A 20249-nucleotide genomic window follows, 5' to 3' on the forward strand; every position below is an offset into this window, starting at 1 on the left:
GAGGAAACGGAGATCCCAGAGGTGAAGGGACCTCCGAGACCCAGCCTGGATGGAGCCAGGCCGCGTGCTCGGTCCCTCCAGCTCCGGGCTGGGCCATCGGAGTCAGGAGAGAACCCACTGCTCTGAACACAAGGAAAAGATTCGAGGTTCCTCAGGTCCCCCCCATAACTGCTGAGACCGAGCTCCTCCCACTACTTCTACCAACAAGCTGACCCCCGCTCAGGAGACAGGCCTCGGACCCTGAAGACAGTGCGCCCCGTGGGAGACTGCCAAGTGTGCCGTGACCCAAAACGTGGAAGAGGAAAGTCCCCTGGGCTTCTGGCAACCAACCCCCTGCCCTTAGGCAGAGTTAAAAAGAAAACCCAGATATTGCACAAGCGTCCCCCGGAGGGTCCCGAGCAGGCACATTATGAAACAGCCGCACAGTTCCGTTTGGGGCCCACCCAGTTTCATTTCCGCTTTCCCCTGGGTGATGGAGCAGGGGAAAGCCACTGGCCCAGCTGAGATTGCCCAAGGGGGCCCTGGCAGGGGGAAGGCACGGCGGCGGCCGCCACCACACTCTTCACAAAATCCACACCTAGCAAGACACCCCCTATATGACAGGTGGAGAACCAGACTCAGAGCCTACAGTTCCTTGCCCAACGCCAACAGGTTTCCCTGACCTCCAGCCAATGACCACCACTCCTTACTGCCCGGGTCCCCCTGGGGGACAGAGCAGAATAGAAGAGATGGCTCTTCCCAGAGTAACTGCTACGGCAAAGGGCTTCCTTTTCCCGATAATCTCTTCCCAGGGCGGCTGCACAGGTGTGTGAGCAGAGGCAAGAAAAACCCTGCTGGTTACAGAAAAGGAGCTAAAGCAGAGGACAGAAGAAGATACTCCAAAGGGCAAAGCCCATTAAATACCAGCACAGGTGGCCACGGATGGGCTGAAGTCTTTTTCTCAAGAGACATCCCAAGATAGAAGGCTTGGGTGTTACTAGCTACCACAGGGTGTCCTGCCTAAAGGCAGGGAGCGGGCAGGGGATGACGCCCAGCCTTCATGCCCGCCTTGATCAATCATGGATGGGGATGTCCCCCCAGGAGGAGGCTCTGTCTTCTACCCATCTTTTACCCCCATCTCTTTCTTCCTGGAATAGGTGAAGCAAACCCAGATGCCTGTGGGGCCAGCAGGGAACCTCACTGGGAAGACGTGGGGAGGGGCTGAGGGGAGTGGGAAGCCCCAGCTCAGGTGACTGTTACCATGTAGGAAGTTCCTTGCCCAACACCAACAGGTTTCCTAGCTCTTCCAATCCTTCAGGAAGACCCTCAAGTCTGAATTTTATGGGATAGCTCTCCATTTTCAAATGTTGGCAACTAATTCCATTTTTTTTTTTAACTACTGTGTGGGTCCAAAAACACATGCCTAAATTTGGTGGGAGAGTCTCCAGATGTAGGACCCTTGACGCTTAGAATTGCAAGGGACCCTGCGGGTTGTCTTGTCCCAGCCCGGTTACTCAAGCTGTGCTAAAGATATTTTAAAAAATGGCAATGTGGGTTAGAGAGTACTATATACTGTAAGGTCGCGGTCCACCTGGAAAAGGCTGTTTTCCTGACAACCCTTCCCGTCCTATGAGGACATTCACCATGTGGCTGAAATCTCACTGGCCTTAGTCACTGGCCTTAGTTCTGCTTTCGGGCCCACAGAGCCAGAAGGCTCCCAGTTTTCCCCAAAAAAGATCTGGACATCTCCCCATGACCCAGCACAAAGTCACTTCCCCAAAGAACGACCTGTGTTCCCGCTACTGTGCCCTGGGGCGGGGTCGCCTCACCCTGAACCATCTGGGCCACCTTCTACCCTCCGGTAAGTGAAGGAAGGTGAAGGCTGGGGTGCAGATCTGGGGTCTTGCGGGCAGCTGAGGTCGCATGCCACTCGGACACAGAGGACTGACGTCTACCTACAGGTGGCTCTAGGAGGTGACTTTTTTGGTACTGGCTTTGTATTTTTATATGTTTTTATTGATTTCAGCGAGGAAGGGAGAGGGAGAGAGAGATAGAAACATCAGTGATGAGAAACATCATTGATTGGCTGCCTCCTGCACGCCCCCTACTGGGGATCAAGCCCACAACCCGGGCATGTGCCCTGACCAGGAATCGAACCGTGACCTCCTGACCCACACGGGCCGGGCTGGCTTTGTGTTTTAAAAACAGGGGTCTCTACAGGCTTATTGAAAGTTCTTCAAGATTTTTGGGGGGAGGGAGGGGTAGAATATTCCTAAGTTGCAACCCCAAGACCTAGCATGGACTTTTCATCTTTCTTCTTCTTTAAAAAAACACTGATAATGTTATTTGTATTAAGTCCTTTGTATTAAGGGCTCTGGGCCTGCTGTTTTTCTGACTCCCTCATTTGCCCCTGGGGGTCAGGCACCTTTGAATTCTCCTTTCAGTGGGAGCAAGTGAGGTTCAGAGAGGTTGTGTGATTCCCCTGAGGCCACACAATGAACACCAGTAGCAACATCAGGATCCAAACCCCGAACTCTGACTCCAGAGCCCACTTGCTCAAGCACAGTATTAGGCTACCATTTCCCATATCTTTACCAGCAATTCCATGAATGAACAAAATGAGCTTTTATCCTAAAGTAACACGAACAGTAATGAATGTGGGGGTCCAGTGAGACTAATCCTCCAGGTCAGGTCTGCGGGCACAGAGAGAAGCCAGGAAGCCCCTCCCTCCGAGAACACTGCCACCTGGTGGTGGCCACGAGGCAGGCGGCAGAGAGGTGACCAAGGCTGCAGAACAGGTGAGGGCATGCTCGCAGGTGGGGCGCCCCCGGCACTCACCTTGTTGAGGCTGCTGCGGTCGCTGACGCTCTTGGTCAGCTGCTGGATCTCGGCCACCTGGTCAGCGAGCCGCTTCTGCTCATTGAGCTTCTCGGCCAGCGTCTCCAGCTCCGTGAGGGCCAGCTGCAGCGAGAGCCTGTCCGGGTGGCCCCTGGGGGTGTTCTTCAGCATGTCCTGCCAGGGAGGAGAGAGCCAGGGATAAGAACCCCACCCTAGCAGCCCCCTTCCCCCCGGCTGGAGTCAGAGCCTCAGCCTCCACACCCCTGCAGACCCCGCTGGCTGGGGTCAAACCCTCAGCCTCCACACCCCTATGGAGACCCTGGAGACCGGTCTGAAAGGCTCAGCTTGCAGCCAGGACAGGTGGGACTTGGCATAGAACATGGCTCAAGGAACAGCGAATGAATGAAAAAATAACAAGCATGTGGACCCATCCCTGATTCACCAATGCTGACAGCCACTCCCCAGCTGGCGGCTCTGAGGACAGAAAGGAGGACGCTGCTGGGCCCTCGGCTGGCAGCCTCCTTCCCAGCTGGGCCCAGGCTCACCCGTGACAGAGATGCCCCAAGGTCTCGGGCCCTGGGCATGGGGTGGGGCAGGAACATGTGGGGAGGGGGCCTCTTTGCTTCCTGTGAAGCCTGAAGTGGCCCAGGTCAGCTCATTCCCTGAGCATCTCCTCCCTGCCCAGAGCCCACAGGTCCTGGGTTCCACATGCCTTCATTCCCTTCCAGAATCCTGGGCTCACCCACCACCAGCCACTCAGCATTCCACATGGAGAGATGGGAAATACACTCCCAATCTGATCAGCTCCACTCCAGGAGTGAAGTAGGAGGGGCCAGGCGGGCGGGGGACGGGGAGAAGCCCCGCCACAGGCCACAGCGGAGGCAGGGACTGCAGAGGACAGATGAGAGCCCCCACCCACCAGGCGCGCACCATGCAGGCAGGTGGCTGCAGAGCCCCGGGGGGTACCTGAAGCAGGAGGATGAACTGCGGGAACCTCTGGATGGGCTTCACCATCAGCCCGTAGAGCGTGACGCGGTCGGGGCTACACACCTGCCGCCGCTGTTGGAGACGAGGTGCGGTCATTCGCGGACCCTCTGCAGCGAGGCCCCCGCGCCCCCGGCTGCAGGCGCCGCCCAGGATGGGCTCCTCTCCCCGGGCCCAGGACTCTGCTCAGCCTCGGGCCTGAGAGAAGAGCCAGGGGGGTCTCTGGTCCCGCGGCTCCCGGCCACCACGGGGTCCCCACACAGCCCCTCAGCCTGGAGAAGCTAGAGCGGTCATGTTAAGGTCTCTGAACTAACAGCATAATTGGGAAGTTCAGCAGTTTATTGCAGTGGTCGTACCTCTACAATAGCCGAGACAGCCATTCCCTCCACTTAAACCAGCGGTTCTCAACCTGTGGGTCGCGACCCCTTTGGCGGTCGAACGACCCTTTCACAGGGGTCGCCTAAGACCATCCTGCATATCAGATATTTACATGACGATTCATAACAGTAGCAACATGACAGTTATGAAGTAGCAACGAAAATAATTTTATGGTTGGGTCACAACATGAGGAACTGTATTTAAAGGGCCGGAAGGTTGAGAACCACTGAAACGAAAGCAGCCGGGCCTGGCCAGGATGAGGGGAGGGCACGGGGGGCTTGCTGTCCTCTCTCTTGCATCTGTTCCCACCACTCCATCCACACATCTGTCGCCTAGATCCTGGCAATCATCCCTGGTAGCCCAGGCTGCTGCCACGGCCTCTCCACTGACCCAAAGCCCCGCAGCAGCTCCCACTGCCTGAAACACACTGTCCCGCAGGTCCAGGGCTGCCCACACTCAACACAGCTGCCTCTGGGCCTCCTCTCCCGGGACTCCCAGCAGCAGTGCTCCCGGGATCCACCCAGACTCGCTCACCTGATGCCATCCTCCTGCCTCTGACCTTTGCCCCCACCCTGCACCTGTTACACCCCTCATCCATCTCCACCTGTTATAATCCCATCGTACCCCCAGGACCCATGGCAGACGCCCTCTTGGACCAGGGCATTGGGTTCCTCAGCTGAGGCCTGGCTCTGGCTCACCTGCACCCTCCACCTGGCAGCATGCTCCCTGCACGTAGGGCCTCCATCTGACTCGCCTGACTGAGCCCCCAAAGAAATCTGGGGGAGCCTGGCCACAGCTACATGAGGCCTTTGGTCCTTTTACCTCTAATCTCCCACATGAACCCCAAGACACCCCTTTGAGAAATTCTCCTCGCCCTTTTACAAATAAGGAAGGGATTGTGGTTCGATTCCTGGTCAGGGCACATGCCCAGGCTGTGGGCTCCGTCCCCAGTAGGGGGTCTACAGGGGGCGCCCGATCAATGAGCCTCTCTCATCATTGATGTTTCTATCTCTCTCTCCCTCTCCCTTCCTCTCTGAAATTAATAAAAATCTATTTTTTAAATAAGAAAAGGGAAAGGCCAGCAACACCCTGAGCTCTACCTGGAGGCACCCTACCCAGTCCGCCAGAGGTACAGGCCCCGGCACTGCTGTGTCTCCCCACGGCAGACCCACCATCATCTCACCCATCCCCAAGAGGTCACAGGCCTCCCCTTCCGCCTGGCAAAGCCAGTATCCCAAGAGGCTAACTGTCACTCATCCTATCCCTCCTGCTGGGGGGCAGGAGGAACCCCTGTCTTCCCATGGGACTGTGGGAGCTCCAGGGGAAAGAGGTGTCCCCCCCAAAGCGATGTGCTCCCTGAAGCTGGGCCAAAGTCCCCCCTCCTGAGAAGCACTCCCGCCCCACCGCCGCCAGCACCCGTTGAGGGGGCTGCGGACCACCGCCAGGCCCACCTTGAGGAACTCGAGGAAGGCGGGCTTGGTGAGACAGGCCTTCTTGATGATGGACATGGCGTTGGTGAAGTTGTTCACGTAGTCGCTGTACACGTCGAGCACCATGGACTTGGAGAACTGGAACGGGCATGGGAGTGGCACGGGAGGGTCACACCCCGCCCACCCTCACTGCCACCTCAACTGCTCTGACGACGCCTGGAGGATCTCAGCTAGTCTGAGGTCAGGACACCTGTCACCCCAGGGAGGGGAGGAGACCGGGCTCAGAGAGGCCAGGAGACCCGAGGTCGCAGGGAGGAAGAGGCAGGGACAAGGACAGCCTGGTGCTCCTCCTGCCCTAGCACGGCAGCCCCGCCCACCGGTGAAGGTGTGACACCCCCAGACAATAAAATCCCCCTGGCCCTTCGCCCCCCAGGGGCTGCTCCTGACTCCAAACTCCTGGGACACACTGGCCAGGTGTCGGATCTGCTGAGCACTCAGGTTTTAAGCAATCCTTTCTCTTTTAGAAGAACCCAAATACGTAAGACGGGTCAGAGTGGGGTTCCACCAACTTCACCCTCCTTAGCTCCATGAGTCTCTCTGGGGCCCAGGGGTTTCTGACACACCGCTCACTTCACGGAGGGGACCTGGGTCTGAGAGGGCCCTAGAGCTGCCGGACATGGCCAAGCCGAGCAGAGGCCACGCCAGGTCTCTGGAGTGTGACACATGCTGAGGAGGCCCCGACGCCCTGGGACATCCTCCGGGGGCCAAGGCGTGGTCTGTTTAAACATCGCCAACAGTGGTCACCCGGGAGTGCCCAGCAGGGGACCTTCAGACCCCTGGTGGCTGCCCACAGCGGCCGGTCCCATGGACGTCCCCAGCACCACGCCGGCAGCCATCTCCAAGGCCACACTGAGCACTGGAAGGTGCCAGGCCGACCTCCGGCTTGGACCACAGGGCAGATTCAGGCCCCGCCACCCTGTGACCCCACTGACTCGGACAGGGGAGCAGGCAGAGGCAGGAGGCTGGCTCACATGACCACTGGGCCAGGCAGGCTGTGGTCTCCCCTGGGTGGGGGGCCAGGGAGAGAGTCTGGGGACACCTACCGAAGCCACGAAGAGGTCCCCGATCTTCTCGGAGGCGTCCCACTCGGCCACGCGGGAGGACAGGGCGATCTGGAACATGGAGTGGCAGTGCAGGATCTCCTTCACGCGGAAGAACACCACCTGGCACTTGCGGAGGCTCAGGGCCTTGGGCTCCATCTCCACCAGCGGGTTGCGGTAATCCTGCGGGGCGGGCGGGCGGGGTGAGCCGGCCAAGGCCAAGGAGAACTCGGCGGGCCAGGCTGGGCCTTCCTGTCGGGGGAGCAGGTATCCCTCCCTCCTCTCCCCTCGCCTGTCTTCTAGGAGGATCTCCAGGATGTAAGCCTCCCGGCCCCCCTGTGCCCACCCACAGCCCACCCCATGACGTCTGTGTTAAGCTGGGCTGGGAGGAGCTCCGTGGAGTCAGCCCGCAAGGCCAGGCTGGCCCTGTAGAGCTCTGCCGAGCCTGAGCCAGTCTGTCTGATGGAGCGGAGGCAATGATGTCCCGGGGAGCCCCCCTGTCCCCCAGCTTTGTCAGACACACAGGCGTTTTCATCTTCATCTCCATCTGCCTGAGGTCCAGGAACCAGGCTCCCCTGTGTGGCTCCCACCCTGACAACACCCTTCCCTGTTGGCCTCACTCCGAGAGCCCACAACACCCCAGCAGATTCACCGTTTCAGGAATGCAAACGACAGACCAGGTGGATACACCTGGACCGAGTCACATGACCATCTAGCAATCCCTGGGCATCTGATGGCGAGAGAGGCTGCCTCCTACTCCCCGACTTGGGGGCTCCAGGCCAATGGGAAGGCACGGCCCTGTCCCAGGGGCTCCCAGAGAGGCGGGCGAGGAAGACACAGTCCCTTTCAGGCACGAAAAGGACCCCGTGCCCTGGACTCTCCAGAACAGCCCTCATTCCACAGAACCCCAACTTTATTTCAGAAAACGCAGGCCCCCCCCCCGTGACCACCAAGGCATCCGGAATTCTTAATGTCTCCCATTTGGAGGCCCGCTGTCCCCACAAAAGTTCTGGCCTTTGACCCCCTCCCCTTATACTCCCTGCCAGGTGTCCCTGCGGGATTCCCCCCCCCCTCCCAGGGGCCCCAGAGTCGTACCTGGAGGACCCGCTTCAAAGACTCCACGTAGCTGCCTTCGCTCTGCACGATGGAGCCCAGGATGTGCCTCCGGACCACCTGCTCGGGCCGAGAGCTCGGTCAGCGCCTGCACCAACCATGGCACAGAGCAGCACCTACTGGGCGCAGAACCCAGGTGACGGGAAAAGGAGCCCCAGTGCCCAGAGGAGCTGACAACTAAGGGACCCATCCCTCCCTGAACCAATGGGCCTGGAGGCCAGGCTTTTCCTTCCAGGGCCCCTGCCCACCCCAGAGAAACACCCGTGCTCCCCAGAGAAACACCCGTGCTCCCCAGAGAAACACCCCAGTCTGCAGAATGGGGCGGGGGCCCTGGACGACCCCCAGGTGCCCAAGCTGTTCCCAGGGCAGAGTTCTCAACTGCATTGACATTTAAGACCAGGTGATTGTGTGGACCGTCCTGTGCACTGTAAGATGCCTAGCAGCATCCCTGGCCCTTACCCCCTAGATTGTAGTAGCATCTCCCAGTTGTGACAAGCAGACCTTGCCAGATCACCTGGCACAAAATCACCTGGTCGAAAGCCACCGGCCTAGAGTAACTTGTCTTGCCTGACCCAGGAAATTACAGCCTCCCGGTCAGAGATCAGCCAACACCAGGAAGGGGAGCCCTGGGCTACAAGCTGAAGCCTGGGATCTCGCCGGCTCCACCCGCTTGAACAGTGGCTCCCTGCATGGGGGCAGGGGAGCGGGGTCACCTTCCCAATGTGTTCAGGGGCCAGGGTAACAGAAATGAAGGAAGCAGGCGGATGGCCTCCCAAGACGAGAGGTGCGGCCCCATCTCCCTGATTTTAAGAGGCCGGACATCCGGGTTCTCTGCCACCCAAAAAGGTGACAGATCCCTTCACTGAGCTTGGGGCCCCTCACACGTCTTGCCTGGTGTCCTCACAACCAGAGGGAAGCAGGTCTCTCACGCTGGTCCGTGGCTGGGAAAACCCAGATGGGGAGGGAATCGATCTGCCTGCCCAGGTCCCCCAGCAAAGCCGCCCGGCTCGGCGTGACACTGGGAGAAGGAAGCCACGGCCGAGGAGCCGGCTCGGAGGGGAAGCCCGTGTGACTCTGAGACCCCATCGTGACGACAGGTGGACGGAGGGTGGGATTGGACACCTCGCTCAGCCCTCTCGGAGCGGACTAGTTCAGTGCGTCTCAGCCCTTTTTAAATTTAGTCCCTTTCATCAAACAGCACCTTCATTTGAAACAGGTAAGTCAAAGCTGCTCTGGTTGCCGTGGATGTGGGAAGCAAGGCTCCAGATTGGCGAGGGGGGGGGGGGACCCACGGCCAGGGACCACAGCGTGGGACCCTCGGGGCCCAGCTTGGGAAGTCTGTGCAGCTGGTTGGGAAGAGAACCCAAGAGGCCTCAGCTCGGGTTCAGCCAAGAGCCCCCGACCATCACTTCCCCTTCAAGATGCAGACCTTGTGGCCCCAGGTAATAAGCTGGGACCCCAACATTCCTTCCCCTGAAGACTCCCACCCCCCGCTCCTCCCACAGACCTGCTGAGGGCTCAGGCCATCGGGCATGGGGCCCAGCTCCGGGGCTGGGGGCTTGATGTCCGTGACGCTGACCTCCAGGAGCCCCATGTCCTCGTCCTCCGAGTCACCTGGAAAGTCAGACAGGTTGGTGACACAGCAAGGCCAGGACAACACGCCCTGCTCAGGCTCCAGGAGCCGGGAACCACCCTGGCCCGGGGTCCTGGGGGCTGAGTGGCGCCTGGGGCCACACAGGGTCAGAGCCCAGTGGCCGCATCCTCGGCCACAATCCCCTGCAATAGCCTGTCCCTAAATAACCATGAGCGAGGGAGGAAACAGCAGCATCCATTCGCCAGCGTCCCTGTCCCTGCTCAGACCCGCCCGCTTCTGGCCTGGCGAGGCCTGGCCGCCTGGGAGCCCATCACCAGGCACTAAAAATAGTTTTCTTCTGGACGCTGGAAAGGGAGAAGGAAGACCCCCAAAGAACGAGCTATTTGGTTTTGTGTTTTCATCTTTCAAAAAAATATGCAAAGACGCCAAAGGGGAAAAGTTCAGCTGGTGTCCTCAGGGCACCGTGGGCACGAGTGGGCGTGGGTCCCAATGGAGGCAGGGGAGGCAGGCTCAGGCAGAGAGAAGGGGAGGCTGGCGGAGGGCAAGGGTCTGGCCTTGGAGTCTGGCCCCTACGAGAGAGAAGTGGACATGGGAGACGGGACCCTGGCTGCTCAGGGCTCTGACACCCATGGCAGCAGCTGTGGGCAGCAGGAAGTGGGCGCCCCGAGGAAGCTGGGAAGAAAGAAGTGGCAGTGACTCCCGGGGCCAAGGGAGCAGGGACACTCAGGTGGGCCCTTACCTGAGCAGGAGACGGAAGAGGAGGAGGAGGAGGGACAACGAACCACAGCGTGGGGGTGGGGGTGGTGAAGGCCCTCCTTCCCGGCCCACATGGCACCCGGGCGATCACTCCGCACCCACCCCAGCCTCCGGCCCTGCGGCTTCCTCTTCCCCCATGCAGCGCTGGGTAACATTCTTGGCCGGTGATTCGAGCTCTGCCACAGCTATTAATAACGCCTCTGGTGGGAGGGTCACTTTAGGAAAGGCTCTGGGCCGGGTGGGGAGGGCCCGGGGAGAGCCCGCTGGCCGCCTGGCTGGCCTGGGGGTGGGGAGGGTGACCAGGAACTGCTCCCAGCCAGCGCGCCTGTCCACCCTGCTCTTTCTCCCGGGCACTCCACTGCGTTCGGGCCTGTCCCTTTCCACACGGGGGCCAGGGCTGGTTTAGTGCTGCATCCGCGCATGCACTGTTGGGATTAATTGTGCAGCGTCACATGGCCAGGAGGCAGCAGAGCTGGGATCTGAACCCAGGACAGAGAGATTCGGTCCTGGCACCAGACACCAGACACTCCACTTAGTGCCGTCACTCCCCCCCCACCCGCCACACACACACACACACACACACACACACACACACACACACTGACAATAACGCCTGCCACACAGGAACTGGGGGCTGAGCCAGGCCCTTTCCATGCACTGCCTTGGTCATCCTTACCACAGCCCCCTGAGACAGATGCCATCCTAGCCCATTGCCCGGGTGAGCAAACTGAGGCACAGAGAGGGTGAAATAAAAGAGGGCGCAGAGCCTCCGGTCTCCCTGGCCTACACACCTGACCTGGCCCCGCTCTCTCCCCCCACCCTCACTCCAGCCAGAGGAAGGAGCCTCCTCCATCCCTTCCGTGCCTGTGTGTCCCCAGGCAAGTCACTGAAGCAGTCTGTGCCTGCTCCCTCCTCTCTGAACGGGAACAGGACAGCCTCTGTAGCTGCCTGGTGTTTATTAGGATTCAGTGAGGAGCTGTAAAGCTCTTATGAGCGCCTGGCACGCAACGAATACTCGATAAACGTGAATTCTCACGAAAATCATTTCTGGGACATCGCCTACGTCCCCGCCTCCCGGCCTTTGCACGGGCTCCCTTCTGCGCCCGGAGCACCCGTTCCCCTCCCCTACCCGCTGCTGACCGACCTGGGTCTCCCTCTCCTGATCTCAGCCCTCCCCTGACCTTCAACCCCACATTCCATGCCCGTTTTCCCCACCCCGCGCCATGGCGCCCCACCATGCCGCCATGCTGCCTGTCATTTCCTGTCTACAGGCCTGCCTCCCCTGCTGCACCAGGAGCTCCTGGAGAAAATGCTGTTCTATGCATCGCGGTGCCCCTGCACCCAGCCCGGGGCGCGGCACTTAGTAGGTGTTCACTAAATGCTGGCTGGTGGGGAGATGGGTGGCTGATAAAGGAAGGAATGAACAGAACTCAAAGGCAAGGCCAGGTGAGCTAGACAGCACAGAAGGCCCAGGGCAAGAGCAAGGGCAGGGACGCTAAAGGGAAAGGCCCCACCTCCCCTGGAAGAGAAGGCCACGCCTCCAAGAAGAATAGGAAATAGGCTGGAACAGCGGCCTGACACTTGGGGTTCAGTCCCCAAGACCCACGGCCAGAGGAGCCCAGACACCAGTGACCTCGCCCACCAGGCCCTGCTGCCACAGGGCTGGGCACCAACCCTCCCCAGGCCGGCCCACGGGCCTCACCGAGGACGTCTTTCCTGTGCAGGAAGGACACTTTGCGCAGGACGGCGATCCTCGTCTTCTCCAGCCCGTCCTTGGTCCCGCTCCTGGCGGCCTTCATGAACTGGGTCATCTGGGCAAAGGCAGAGGCGCTCATCAGAGGAGCGGAGGGAGGCCCTGGGCCGCCGGCCACCAAGGGCCGCCAGCTCCTCCCAGGCCTCCAGGCCTCCAGGCCAGGACGACAAACATCAAGACCCCGGGGCCCATGCCCTCCCAGGGAGGCGGCAGCAGAGGCCAAGAGGGACAGTGGAGCAGGGCGCCCCGAGACCGCTTGAGACCTCCTGGGACAGGATGAGAAGGAGGATCTCCCTAGGGGAACCCTCTTTATGGGCAAGGGGAGGTCTTAACTCCATTTTTCCCCTTTGGGACAAATTATACAGCACCTACTCCCATCAAATCGAGGGGAGGTGTCACGTGGGGGAAGGCTCGAGGCCTGGGGTTCCAGCCTGGCTGCAAGTCCCAACTCCACCACACCCAGCAACGTGACTCTGGACGCATCTTAACCTCAGTGAGCCTCAGGCTCTCGCTGAGACTCACCAGAGCCGTGAGGACCACGCGAGCAGGTCTGGGGAAGCACGCTGGACCCAAAAGCAAGCTGCACAACATCAGGGTTACTTAAGGGGCCACCCCAAGGAGGGGAGCACACACCTCCATCCCATCTGCGGAACCCGAGGGAGGAACCCCGTCCCGTGCCCCCAAACAGCCAGGTTTCTTACTGAGCCACTGTCCAGGAAAGGGGAGAAGGCTGACGTTGCCACAGAGCAGGGTGCAGCTTCCCCTCTGCGGGGAGGGCTTGGGGCAACAGCGCAGCAAGCTAAGCAGAATGCGGGCACAGGAGGAGGCGTGCCCAGGAGGGGAAGCGGGCACCCTGGGTGCTGGGGGAGCCCTGGCCTGCAAACAGAGCTGCTGTCCCCTAACTCATTCTTTCATCCCCTCCGCACCCAGCCCAGCCCTGGCATCTTCCCCGACACACAGCCGGCGCCACTGAGAGAAGCTTCTAGAGGGATGGACATGCCTCCTCTCTGTGCTGCCAGCGTGGCAGCCACTAACCCCACATAACTTTCGGACACTGGAAAAGTGGCTGATGTGACTGAGGACCCAAACTCCAGGTTATATTTCATTTTCATTCATTTGAATTTAAATAACCCCATGGCTGTCATCATGGACAGTGCCTGCCTAGGAACACCCTCTCCTTCCTGAGCCTCTGCTGCAGCTGGGGGGCACTCATGGGGCGAGGGGGGGCCTGGTCTCTGCTCTCAGGACCTCCTTCCTCCGAACACCCCTTGGGGCCCCAGCAGAAGGGGCGGGCGCTCCGGGGGGTCTGGGAGAGGAAGGCTTGCTGCAAACCAGTGGGGGCTGAGGCTGGGGGCAGGGTGGCGCTTTTCAGGAACAAGGCCAACTTTCTAGAAACAACCAGCCGTGGGTGGGGAAGGGACGTCCCAGCTCCTCCTCCCCTCGACACGGACAATGTGAGGGTAGCAGGGCTTGGCCTTTTGGGCGGGGACGGTCATAAACACCCGTGAGGACTAACAAGAGGGACAGATGCCGACCCCAAACTGCACGAAGACGCTCATCCTCTTCTGAGGGGGTCACCCCGCCCCCCAGATGGGAAACCTCTGTCTGGAGCCCAGTTCCCGGACTGGTAGAGCGCCATCCGCAGGGCTGTCCTAGGAACTCCCCACGTGGTCTTTGGGGGAACCCCCTGCAGCCTCTCTGCTGGCATTTTCCTGGGCAGTAAAAGGGCAGGTGAGCACCCCAGCGGTGTCCCTGAGTCAGCCTGCCACCCCCACCCACCCTCACGGTGCAGAGGCCGCGCCAGGAAAAGCGCTGGTCTGGGCCTCTTGTCCCCACGTGCTCCTCTCTGGCCTCGGCTTCCCGGGAAGTTAAACCTGCCCGACCCCAGGTGCCAGGCCCCTCAGGGCACCTGTAAAAGGGCCTGCACATTGCAGAGTGGCTCTTCTCCTCGCCCTGGGGAGGCCTCGGGTTCGAGGGGGACAGTGCCACAGGCTGGAGAGCGCAGGCTTTGACCCGCACGAACCCAGGTGTGAAGCCCAGCTCCGCTGCTGACCCTGGTGTGACCCTCGCCGTCCTCACTAACGCTCAATGACAGCAGTGACCCCCTGCCTGCAGGGTGCCCTGGGACAGAACAGTCGGGCACACAGTCATACTGCCACCGTCCACTGAGCGCCCGGTGTGCTGAGTGCAGCACCGAGCACCCAACACGCCTGAGCTCATCCTTACATCCTCCCGAGGGGCTGGTACTGCTAATGCCCCCATTTCTCAGGCAAGGAAACCGAGGTCAGAGAGGTCAAGAGACCTGCCCAAGATCACACAGAGAGAAAGTGGTGGGACGGGGATTCAAACCCAGGCCTTCGGGCCTTCAAAACCCAAAGCACATGGTAGTTGCTCAATGAATGGAAGCTACTGCTGTCAGCAGCATCGTTATCTAGCAATCTGAGTCCCATCTGAGAAGCAGGTCCCCTGGATCTCTCTGCACAGGATGGGGAGGGATGTCTATGTAACCCAACTGCCCCCCCCCCAATGGTTATTAAATATGTGGACTGCAGGGCCTTGGTCCAGACCTGCAGGCTCCGAGTCTTGGGGGGTGGAGGGGGGCTCAGAAATCTGCATGTTTCAAAGCTCCCCGGGTGATTCCAAAGGCCCTAAGTTTGAGAACCCACCCAGGAACTCCTGTAGACCGGTGAGGCTTCGCTTGGGGGTGGGGAGAAACAGGCCTGCTAAGGCGCCGACCAGCTCTTGCACAGGTGCGTCCCGCGGCCAGTTCCGGGTCTCAGGGGCAGCCCAGGGCTCGGCCCACCCTCTGCGGCCCAGGACTCGGGAGGGACAGACAAACAATACCTTACAATCGTACTTGTGCTTCAGCTCCTGCATGTCTCTCCCCCCAACTCTTAAAGCCAAGATGTCTCTCTTAGTCCTGGCGTATCTCTCCTTTAGCCTAGTCAGGTCTGGAGAAAGCTGGAGCCCCCAAGCGGCCAGGCAGAAGGAGAGCAGGTGAGAGGAGCAGGCAGGACAGGGCGGAGACAAAACAGGGACAACAGAGGAAAAAGGAGACTCAGGTAAGGTGGCGGATGGACAACTCGAAGCAGGCAGGATTTGGGGGCTGGGCTTGACCAGGGCCCAGCAGCAGTCCGGCCAGCCTCCTGCCTGGACCGGCTCCAGCATCGCCCCACCCCCACGTGTCAGGCAGCCAGGGCTGGTCTCTGCAGCAGGGAACCCCACTGCTGGGGAGGAGAGGTGGCAGGGGGGTAGACCAGGCATCTCTCGGGGAAGGGGAGCAATGCTGGGAGGACAAGGACTGTGTCTTTGTCATCTCCCCATCCCGGGGGGCTTGTGACATAAGAGGTTCTTGGCAACTTTGTGAGATGGATGGATGGATGGCAGGTAGATGGATGGGCGGAACGTGGATACATGGATGAGTAGAAAGATGCACAGAAAGATGGGTGAGTGGATGGAGGGATGGTTGGACAGATGGATGCAAAACAGACAGGCAGATGGGTAGACGGACAGGCTCATGGAGAGATGGATGGATGGATGAATGGATAGATGGAGAGATAAATGGATAGGTGAGCAAATGGATAAAATTAGTTAGGTGACTGTATAGCAGGGCAAAAGGATGGAGGGATGAATAGATGAATGGAAAAATAAAAGGATGAATGGACTGATGGATGATAGACAGTGCTGTGCTGATAAACATTAACAACCAGTTCTCCAGGCAAAAGAGCTCTGCTTTGTAGCATTTCCGTGGTGTAAATGCTCCCTCCTAACCCATTTCAAGCTACCAACCTGAATCACTGAATGTAAACTTGGAAAGAGACACATACAATTGGTTCTTGGGTTCTTGTGAGCAAGGCCAAGCTGACTCTAGCACACCACTGGGGGAAGGGGTGGGTAAGTAGAGGGAGGAAGAGAGGGAAGGAGGGAGGGAGGGAGGAGGGAGGGGGGAGGGAGGGGGGAGGGAGGGAGGGAGGGAGGGGAGGAGGGAGGGAGGGAGGGGAGGAGGGAGGGAGGGAGGGAGGCAGGGAGGACTGAATGGAAGGATGGATGGGTAACTGCTTACATACTCTCTGGGAAGATGGATGGATGGACAGATGGTCAGATAGACATCCAAATGCATGAAGTGTATAAGCAAAGGTGATATTTGGTCAAGTACACAGAAGACCAAGAGAGTGTCCTTTAGAGCAGCGGACACGCAGGAGATCGAGTCTGAGCTCTGAAGGCAGGCGAGCCTGCACTCACATCACCAGCCCCGCTTACTTGCTGGAAAGTCTCCCCACCTGCCTTCCAGCTTCCCCACAGGCAAAAGGACCATGATCATAACCACTTCACAGAGCGGCTGAGGAGATCACATAGATGATATATCCAATATATCGAGAGCTTAGTGATTCCTCAAAAAATGGAAGCGATCATCACACTCTCTTATTCGAATAAGTGCTCACCATCTGTTGAATAGCTGGATGGATGGATGGATGGATAGATGGATGGATGGATGGATGGATGGATGGATGGATAGATGGATAGATGGATAGATGGATAGATGGATGGATGGATGGATAGATGGATAGATGGATAGATGGATGGTGGGATGAAATATTTTCTTTCAAATTGTATGTGTTGAGTGTGGCTCTACCACTTACTGGCTGTGTGACCCTGACCACGTCATCTAACCTCTCTGAGCTTTGGTCACGTAGGTTCTCTGATGAACAAAATGAGACTCTTCGTGCCCATAACACCGACCACTCTAGGGTGTTAGGAAAACTAAAGGAAACTGCTTGGTGAGCTGCACCACGCCGGCAAAGGTTCAGGATTGGTATACAAAGACGTAACCAGACAGGGATCCGCCTGTGAGTTACTCAGACTCCCCAGAAACTTAGGGGTCTGGTGTATGTACCGAGTTCTGTTCCATCTGCAAATAAGATTAACACAATAAAGCAGCAGTTCTCAACCTGTGGGTCGCGACCCCTTTGGCCGTCGAACGACCCTTTCACAGGGGTCGCCTAAGACCATCCTGCATATCAGATATTTACATGACGATTCATAACAGTAGCAACATGAGAGTTATGAAGTAGCAATGAAAATAATTTTATGGTTGGGTCACAACACAAGGAACAGTATTTAAAGGGCCAGAAGGTTGAGAACCTCTGCAATAAAGCCACAAAGGCCACGGGGGCCGCCAGATGCCCTCGATTCTCTAAGGGTCAGAAGACCCAGGATCGGGAGTCTCCTGCGGAACTGGCCAGATCCGAGCAGGTCAGAGCTGGCTTTTCTGCCCCGTCCCCTGACCCACTGGATCACAGTGACCTCGGCTATGAAGAGGTCACAATCAGAAAGTGGAGAAGTTCAGGCAGCCCACTCCACAGCTGGAAAAAAATTAGTAACTGCCACTGGCCCTGGGAGGCAGCCAGCAGGTACTGTTAGCATAAGAGGACCAGGCTCCTGCTTACACCTGGGTCGGCAGCTTCCAAGGAGGTCCCTGTGCACACCCTTCGGTCACTTCCTTTGGCAAAAATCCACCCGTCGAGAGCGGCCTCTCGAGACATGAGAAAGAGGAAGTCCACTAGTTCTCTGGCAGCAGGGCAGGGTGCCAGGCCCCTCTGGTCTCCAAGGACAGGACATAACACTTCCCCAGATCTCTGCTGCCCAGCGCCCCGCAGCCACACCACACGGCCAAGCAGCGGTGGCCCCGAAGCATGCAGCCACTGCAGTGCCAGGCTCGGGAGCAGGTGCGTCCGAGAAGCACAGGAGGGCAGAGCACCGCAGGCAGGGGTCGGGGGTCCCTGGCAGAGGCGGGTGCTAAAGGAAGGACCCCTCATCAACCCCCTGTCCTGGGAGCCTGCTGTTCAGGCAGCAGGAGGGCCTTGGCCCATGGCCAGAGAAAAGGTCCCCGTGGTTAGAAATTCCAGGAACATTGTCTGCTGAGGAAGAGCCCAAAGCCCCAGACTCAGGGTATGAGGGGCCTGAGCTCATGGCAGCAGCCAGAGACCCCGCCCCTAGGGCCAGGCCCCGGGGAGGGCCAGCCCAGCACTCTGAGTGGTCCCTGGCCCCTGGCAGCCCCTGGGGGCAGAATGCTGGTTAAAAGGCAGCTTGCCCTGCCACACCCACACCCTGAGCAGGTGAGGCCCTGGCATCTGCGAATTCAACCAGCTACCACATGATCCTGATGCCCATGCAGGTCTGAAGGCCACCACCAGAGAGCCCCAACTCAGCATCCCCATATCTCTGTCCTCTGAGAGGTGCCTACCGTACCCTCCCAGGCCCCAGCAAGAAGGCAGGGGCTGGGGACATGGCTGTGGGGGATGAGGAGGGGCAGCCAGAGGCTGAGGACAAGGGCTGGCCTAGGCAACAAGTCCACTTGCTCCCACGACCCAGGGCCGGCTGAGATGTGCCCATCCTGCCCTCCTACAGAGAGGCTGCCCAGGGGCCATGGTGGCCTCATAACGGAAGCCCCCTTTCTCTCTTAAGTGGTGCACGCTGCCCCTTCTGAGGACACAAGCAGGAACAGCCTGTTTCTGGCTTTTGCTGGGCCACCCCTTTGGTCTAAGCCATCTCTCCATCTTCCCCAGCTGCTGCACCCCAGCTCCCAGCTCCTCTCTCCTGGGCCCCCTCTGACCAACCCCAGCAGATCCCACCGTGTCAGGCAGGCACCATGGGTGCAAGGGCTCATGGTTACAGAACGGCATTTTGTCTTCATTCCTGACAAATTATCTCATATTCGGGATCTCCTCCTAGACCACAAAGGTTTCCGGAGCCTGGGTGGGTCTTCCTGGTCCTGTGTACCCCAGCCCACACGCTAAGATGTGGCCTAAGCACACAGTAGGTGTCACAGATGCCTAACTTTCTTGCTAGCAGCATGTCAAGGCCACTTTCCACGGCCCAGCCCACGGAGGCCCAGCCACAAGACCAGGCGAGGCCTGCTTACTCCAGGCTTCCTGAGGACTTGGGGGAGCCTTCTTGTCTGCGGGGATCCCCACACTTAGAAAGGGGCAGGAGGCACTGGGAAAGACTTGGAGGCCCCCACAACCCCAGCCCAGGTCTGGGACCCTCTGCCTTGTCCCTGCCCCGCCTCCAGGCTGAGCTCGCCTGCCTGTTTGTGTCTTTTCCGAAGGAGCCTGAGAGGGACCCAGTCACCTCTGGTCAGTGAGTAAGAAGCTGCTCCCACTAAATCCCAAATCTCAGCATGGCTAGAGCCTGCCTTCTGGGGGCATCTGTAGAAGGAATGGGAGCAATGAGACTGTCGCAGCAGAGGAGGAGCAGGCAGTCCACCCTCCTCTCGGCCTCTGGCTCCCTCCCGAGATCAGCAGGATGCACCCCATTCCAGCAGAACACCAGAAGGAACCAATGCATGGGAGGGAAGGAGCCGCCCAGGCAGCTCTGTCTTGGCCACAGCAGCCCCCACTGGCTCCCCTTGCCAGGCGGAGGCCTGGGTGGGCCTGACCACACAGACCAGTGTGGGGCAGGCAGAGCACAATGATTGCTCCAAGGGCCCACTCTGATCCGCTGGCCGGGCTGCCTGGAGCACGGTGCTGGGCATTCTGAAGCTAGGTCTGAGCCCAGGAGCATCATGGTCCATGCCAGGATCTGCCACGGACGCGGGGTGGCAGAGCACCTGTGCAGGGATGAGCCACGCCCACCCCAGGGTCAGGGGTCTCCACAACCAAACAGGTCAGCTTCTGGTTCAGGGCCCCTGGGCCACTTCCTCCCTCACACATTCCTGGGAATCACTGTTTAGCTGTGAGTCTCAGGCCTGGCTCTCGCCACCTGCATCGTCCCCTCCCCGAGGGGGTCCCAGTGCCCTAGCCGGGGTGAGAGACGCCCCTGCCGGCTCACCTTGGGCTGGAAGGACACTCGGTGCCTGGCGGGCTCTGCCTCCGGCTTGGCCTCCTCCTCAGAGTCCTCGCTGTAGCTCTCAAACTCGCTGGAGCTCCAGCCTAGGTCCTCGGCCTCCCTGGGCGCCCCATCCTGGCGCACATCCTCGTACAGCAGGCTCCTCTCCGCCCCTGCTGGCCAAGGGACAGGCTGGTGAGCAGAGGCCCCAAGGCCAAGTTCCCCAGAACCCCATTTCTGAACCCAGATGCGTAGGTGGGGGTGGGTATAGGTCAGCCGTGGGCAAACTACGGCCCGCGGGCCGGATCTGGCCCGTTTGAAATGAATAAAACTAAAAAAAAAAAGACCGTACCCTTTTATGCAATGATGTTTACTTTGAATGTATATTAGTTCACACAAACACTCCATCCATGCTTTTGTTCCGGCCCTCCGGTCCAGTTTAAGAACCCATTGTGGCCCTCGAGTCCAACAGTTTGCCCACCCCTGGTCTAGGTGCA

General features: G+C 59.3%; 1 protein-coding gene across 1 annotated transcript in view; it reads right to left on the reverse strand.

The window, feature by feature from the left end:
• The window catches only part of ARHGEF10L (Rho guanine nucleotide exchange factor 10 like), a gene marked incomplete at its 5' end in the record, with an annotated part of 100665 nt that overhangs the window by 50255 nt on the left and 30161 nt on the right, over window positions 1–20249 (reverse strand). Inside the window, 9 exons of the mRNA XM_081086117.1 lie at window positions 2818–2991; window positions 3784–3876; window positions 5631–5747; window positions 6713–6892; window positions 7805–7882; window positions 9330–9436; window positions 11875–11983; window positions 14770–14886; window positions 19756–19928. Coding sequence (XP_080942243.1) covers window positions 2818–2991; window positions 3784–3876; window positions 5631–5747; window positions 6713–6892; window positions 7805–7882; window positions 9330–9436; window positions 11875–11983; window positions 14770–14886; window positions 19756–19928 — 1148 coding nt within the window. The remainder of the gene's footprint in view (window positions 1–2817; window positions 2992–3783; window positions 3877–5630; window positions 5748–6712; window positions 6893–7804; window positions 7883–9329; window positions 9437–11874; window positions 11984–14769; window positions 14887–19755; window positions 19929–20249) is intronic.

This window comes from Myotis nattereri, assembly GCF_964212035.1.
Source record: "Myotis nattereri genome assembly, chromosome: 3".
In the NCBI taxonomy this organism is placed as follows: Eukaryota; Metazoa; Chordata; class Mammalia; order Chiroptera; family Vespertilionidae; genus Myotis; species Myotis nattereri.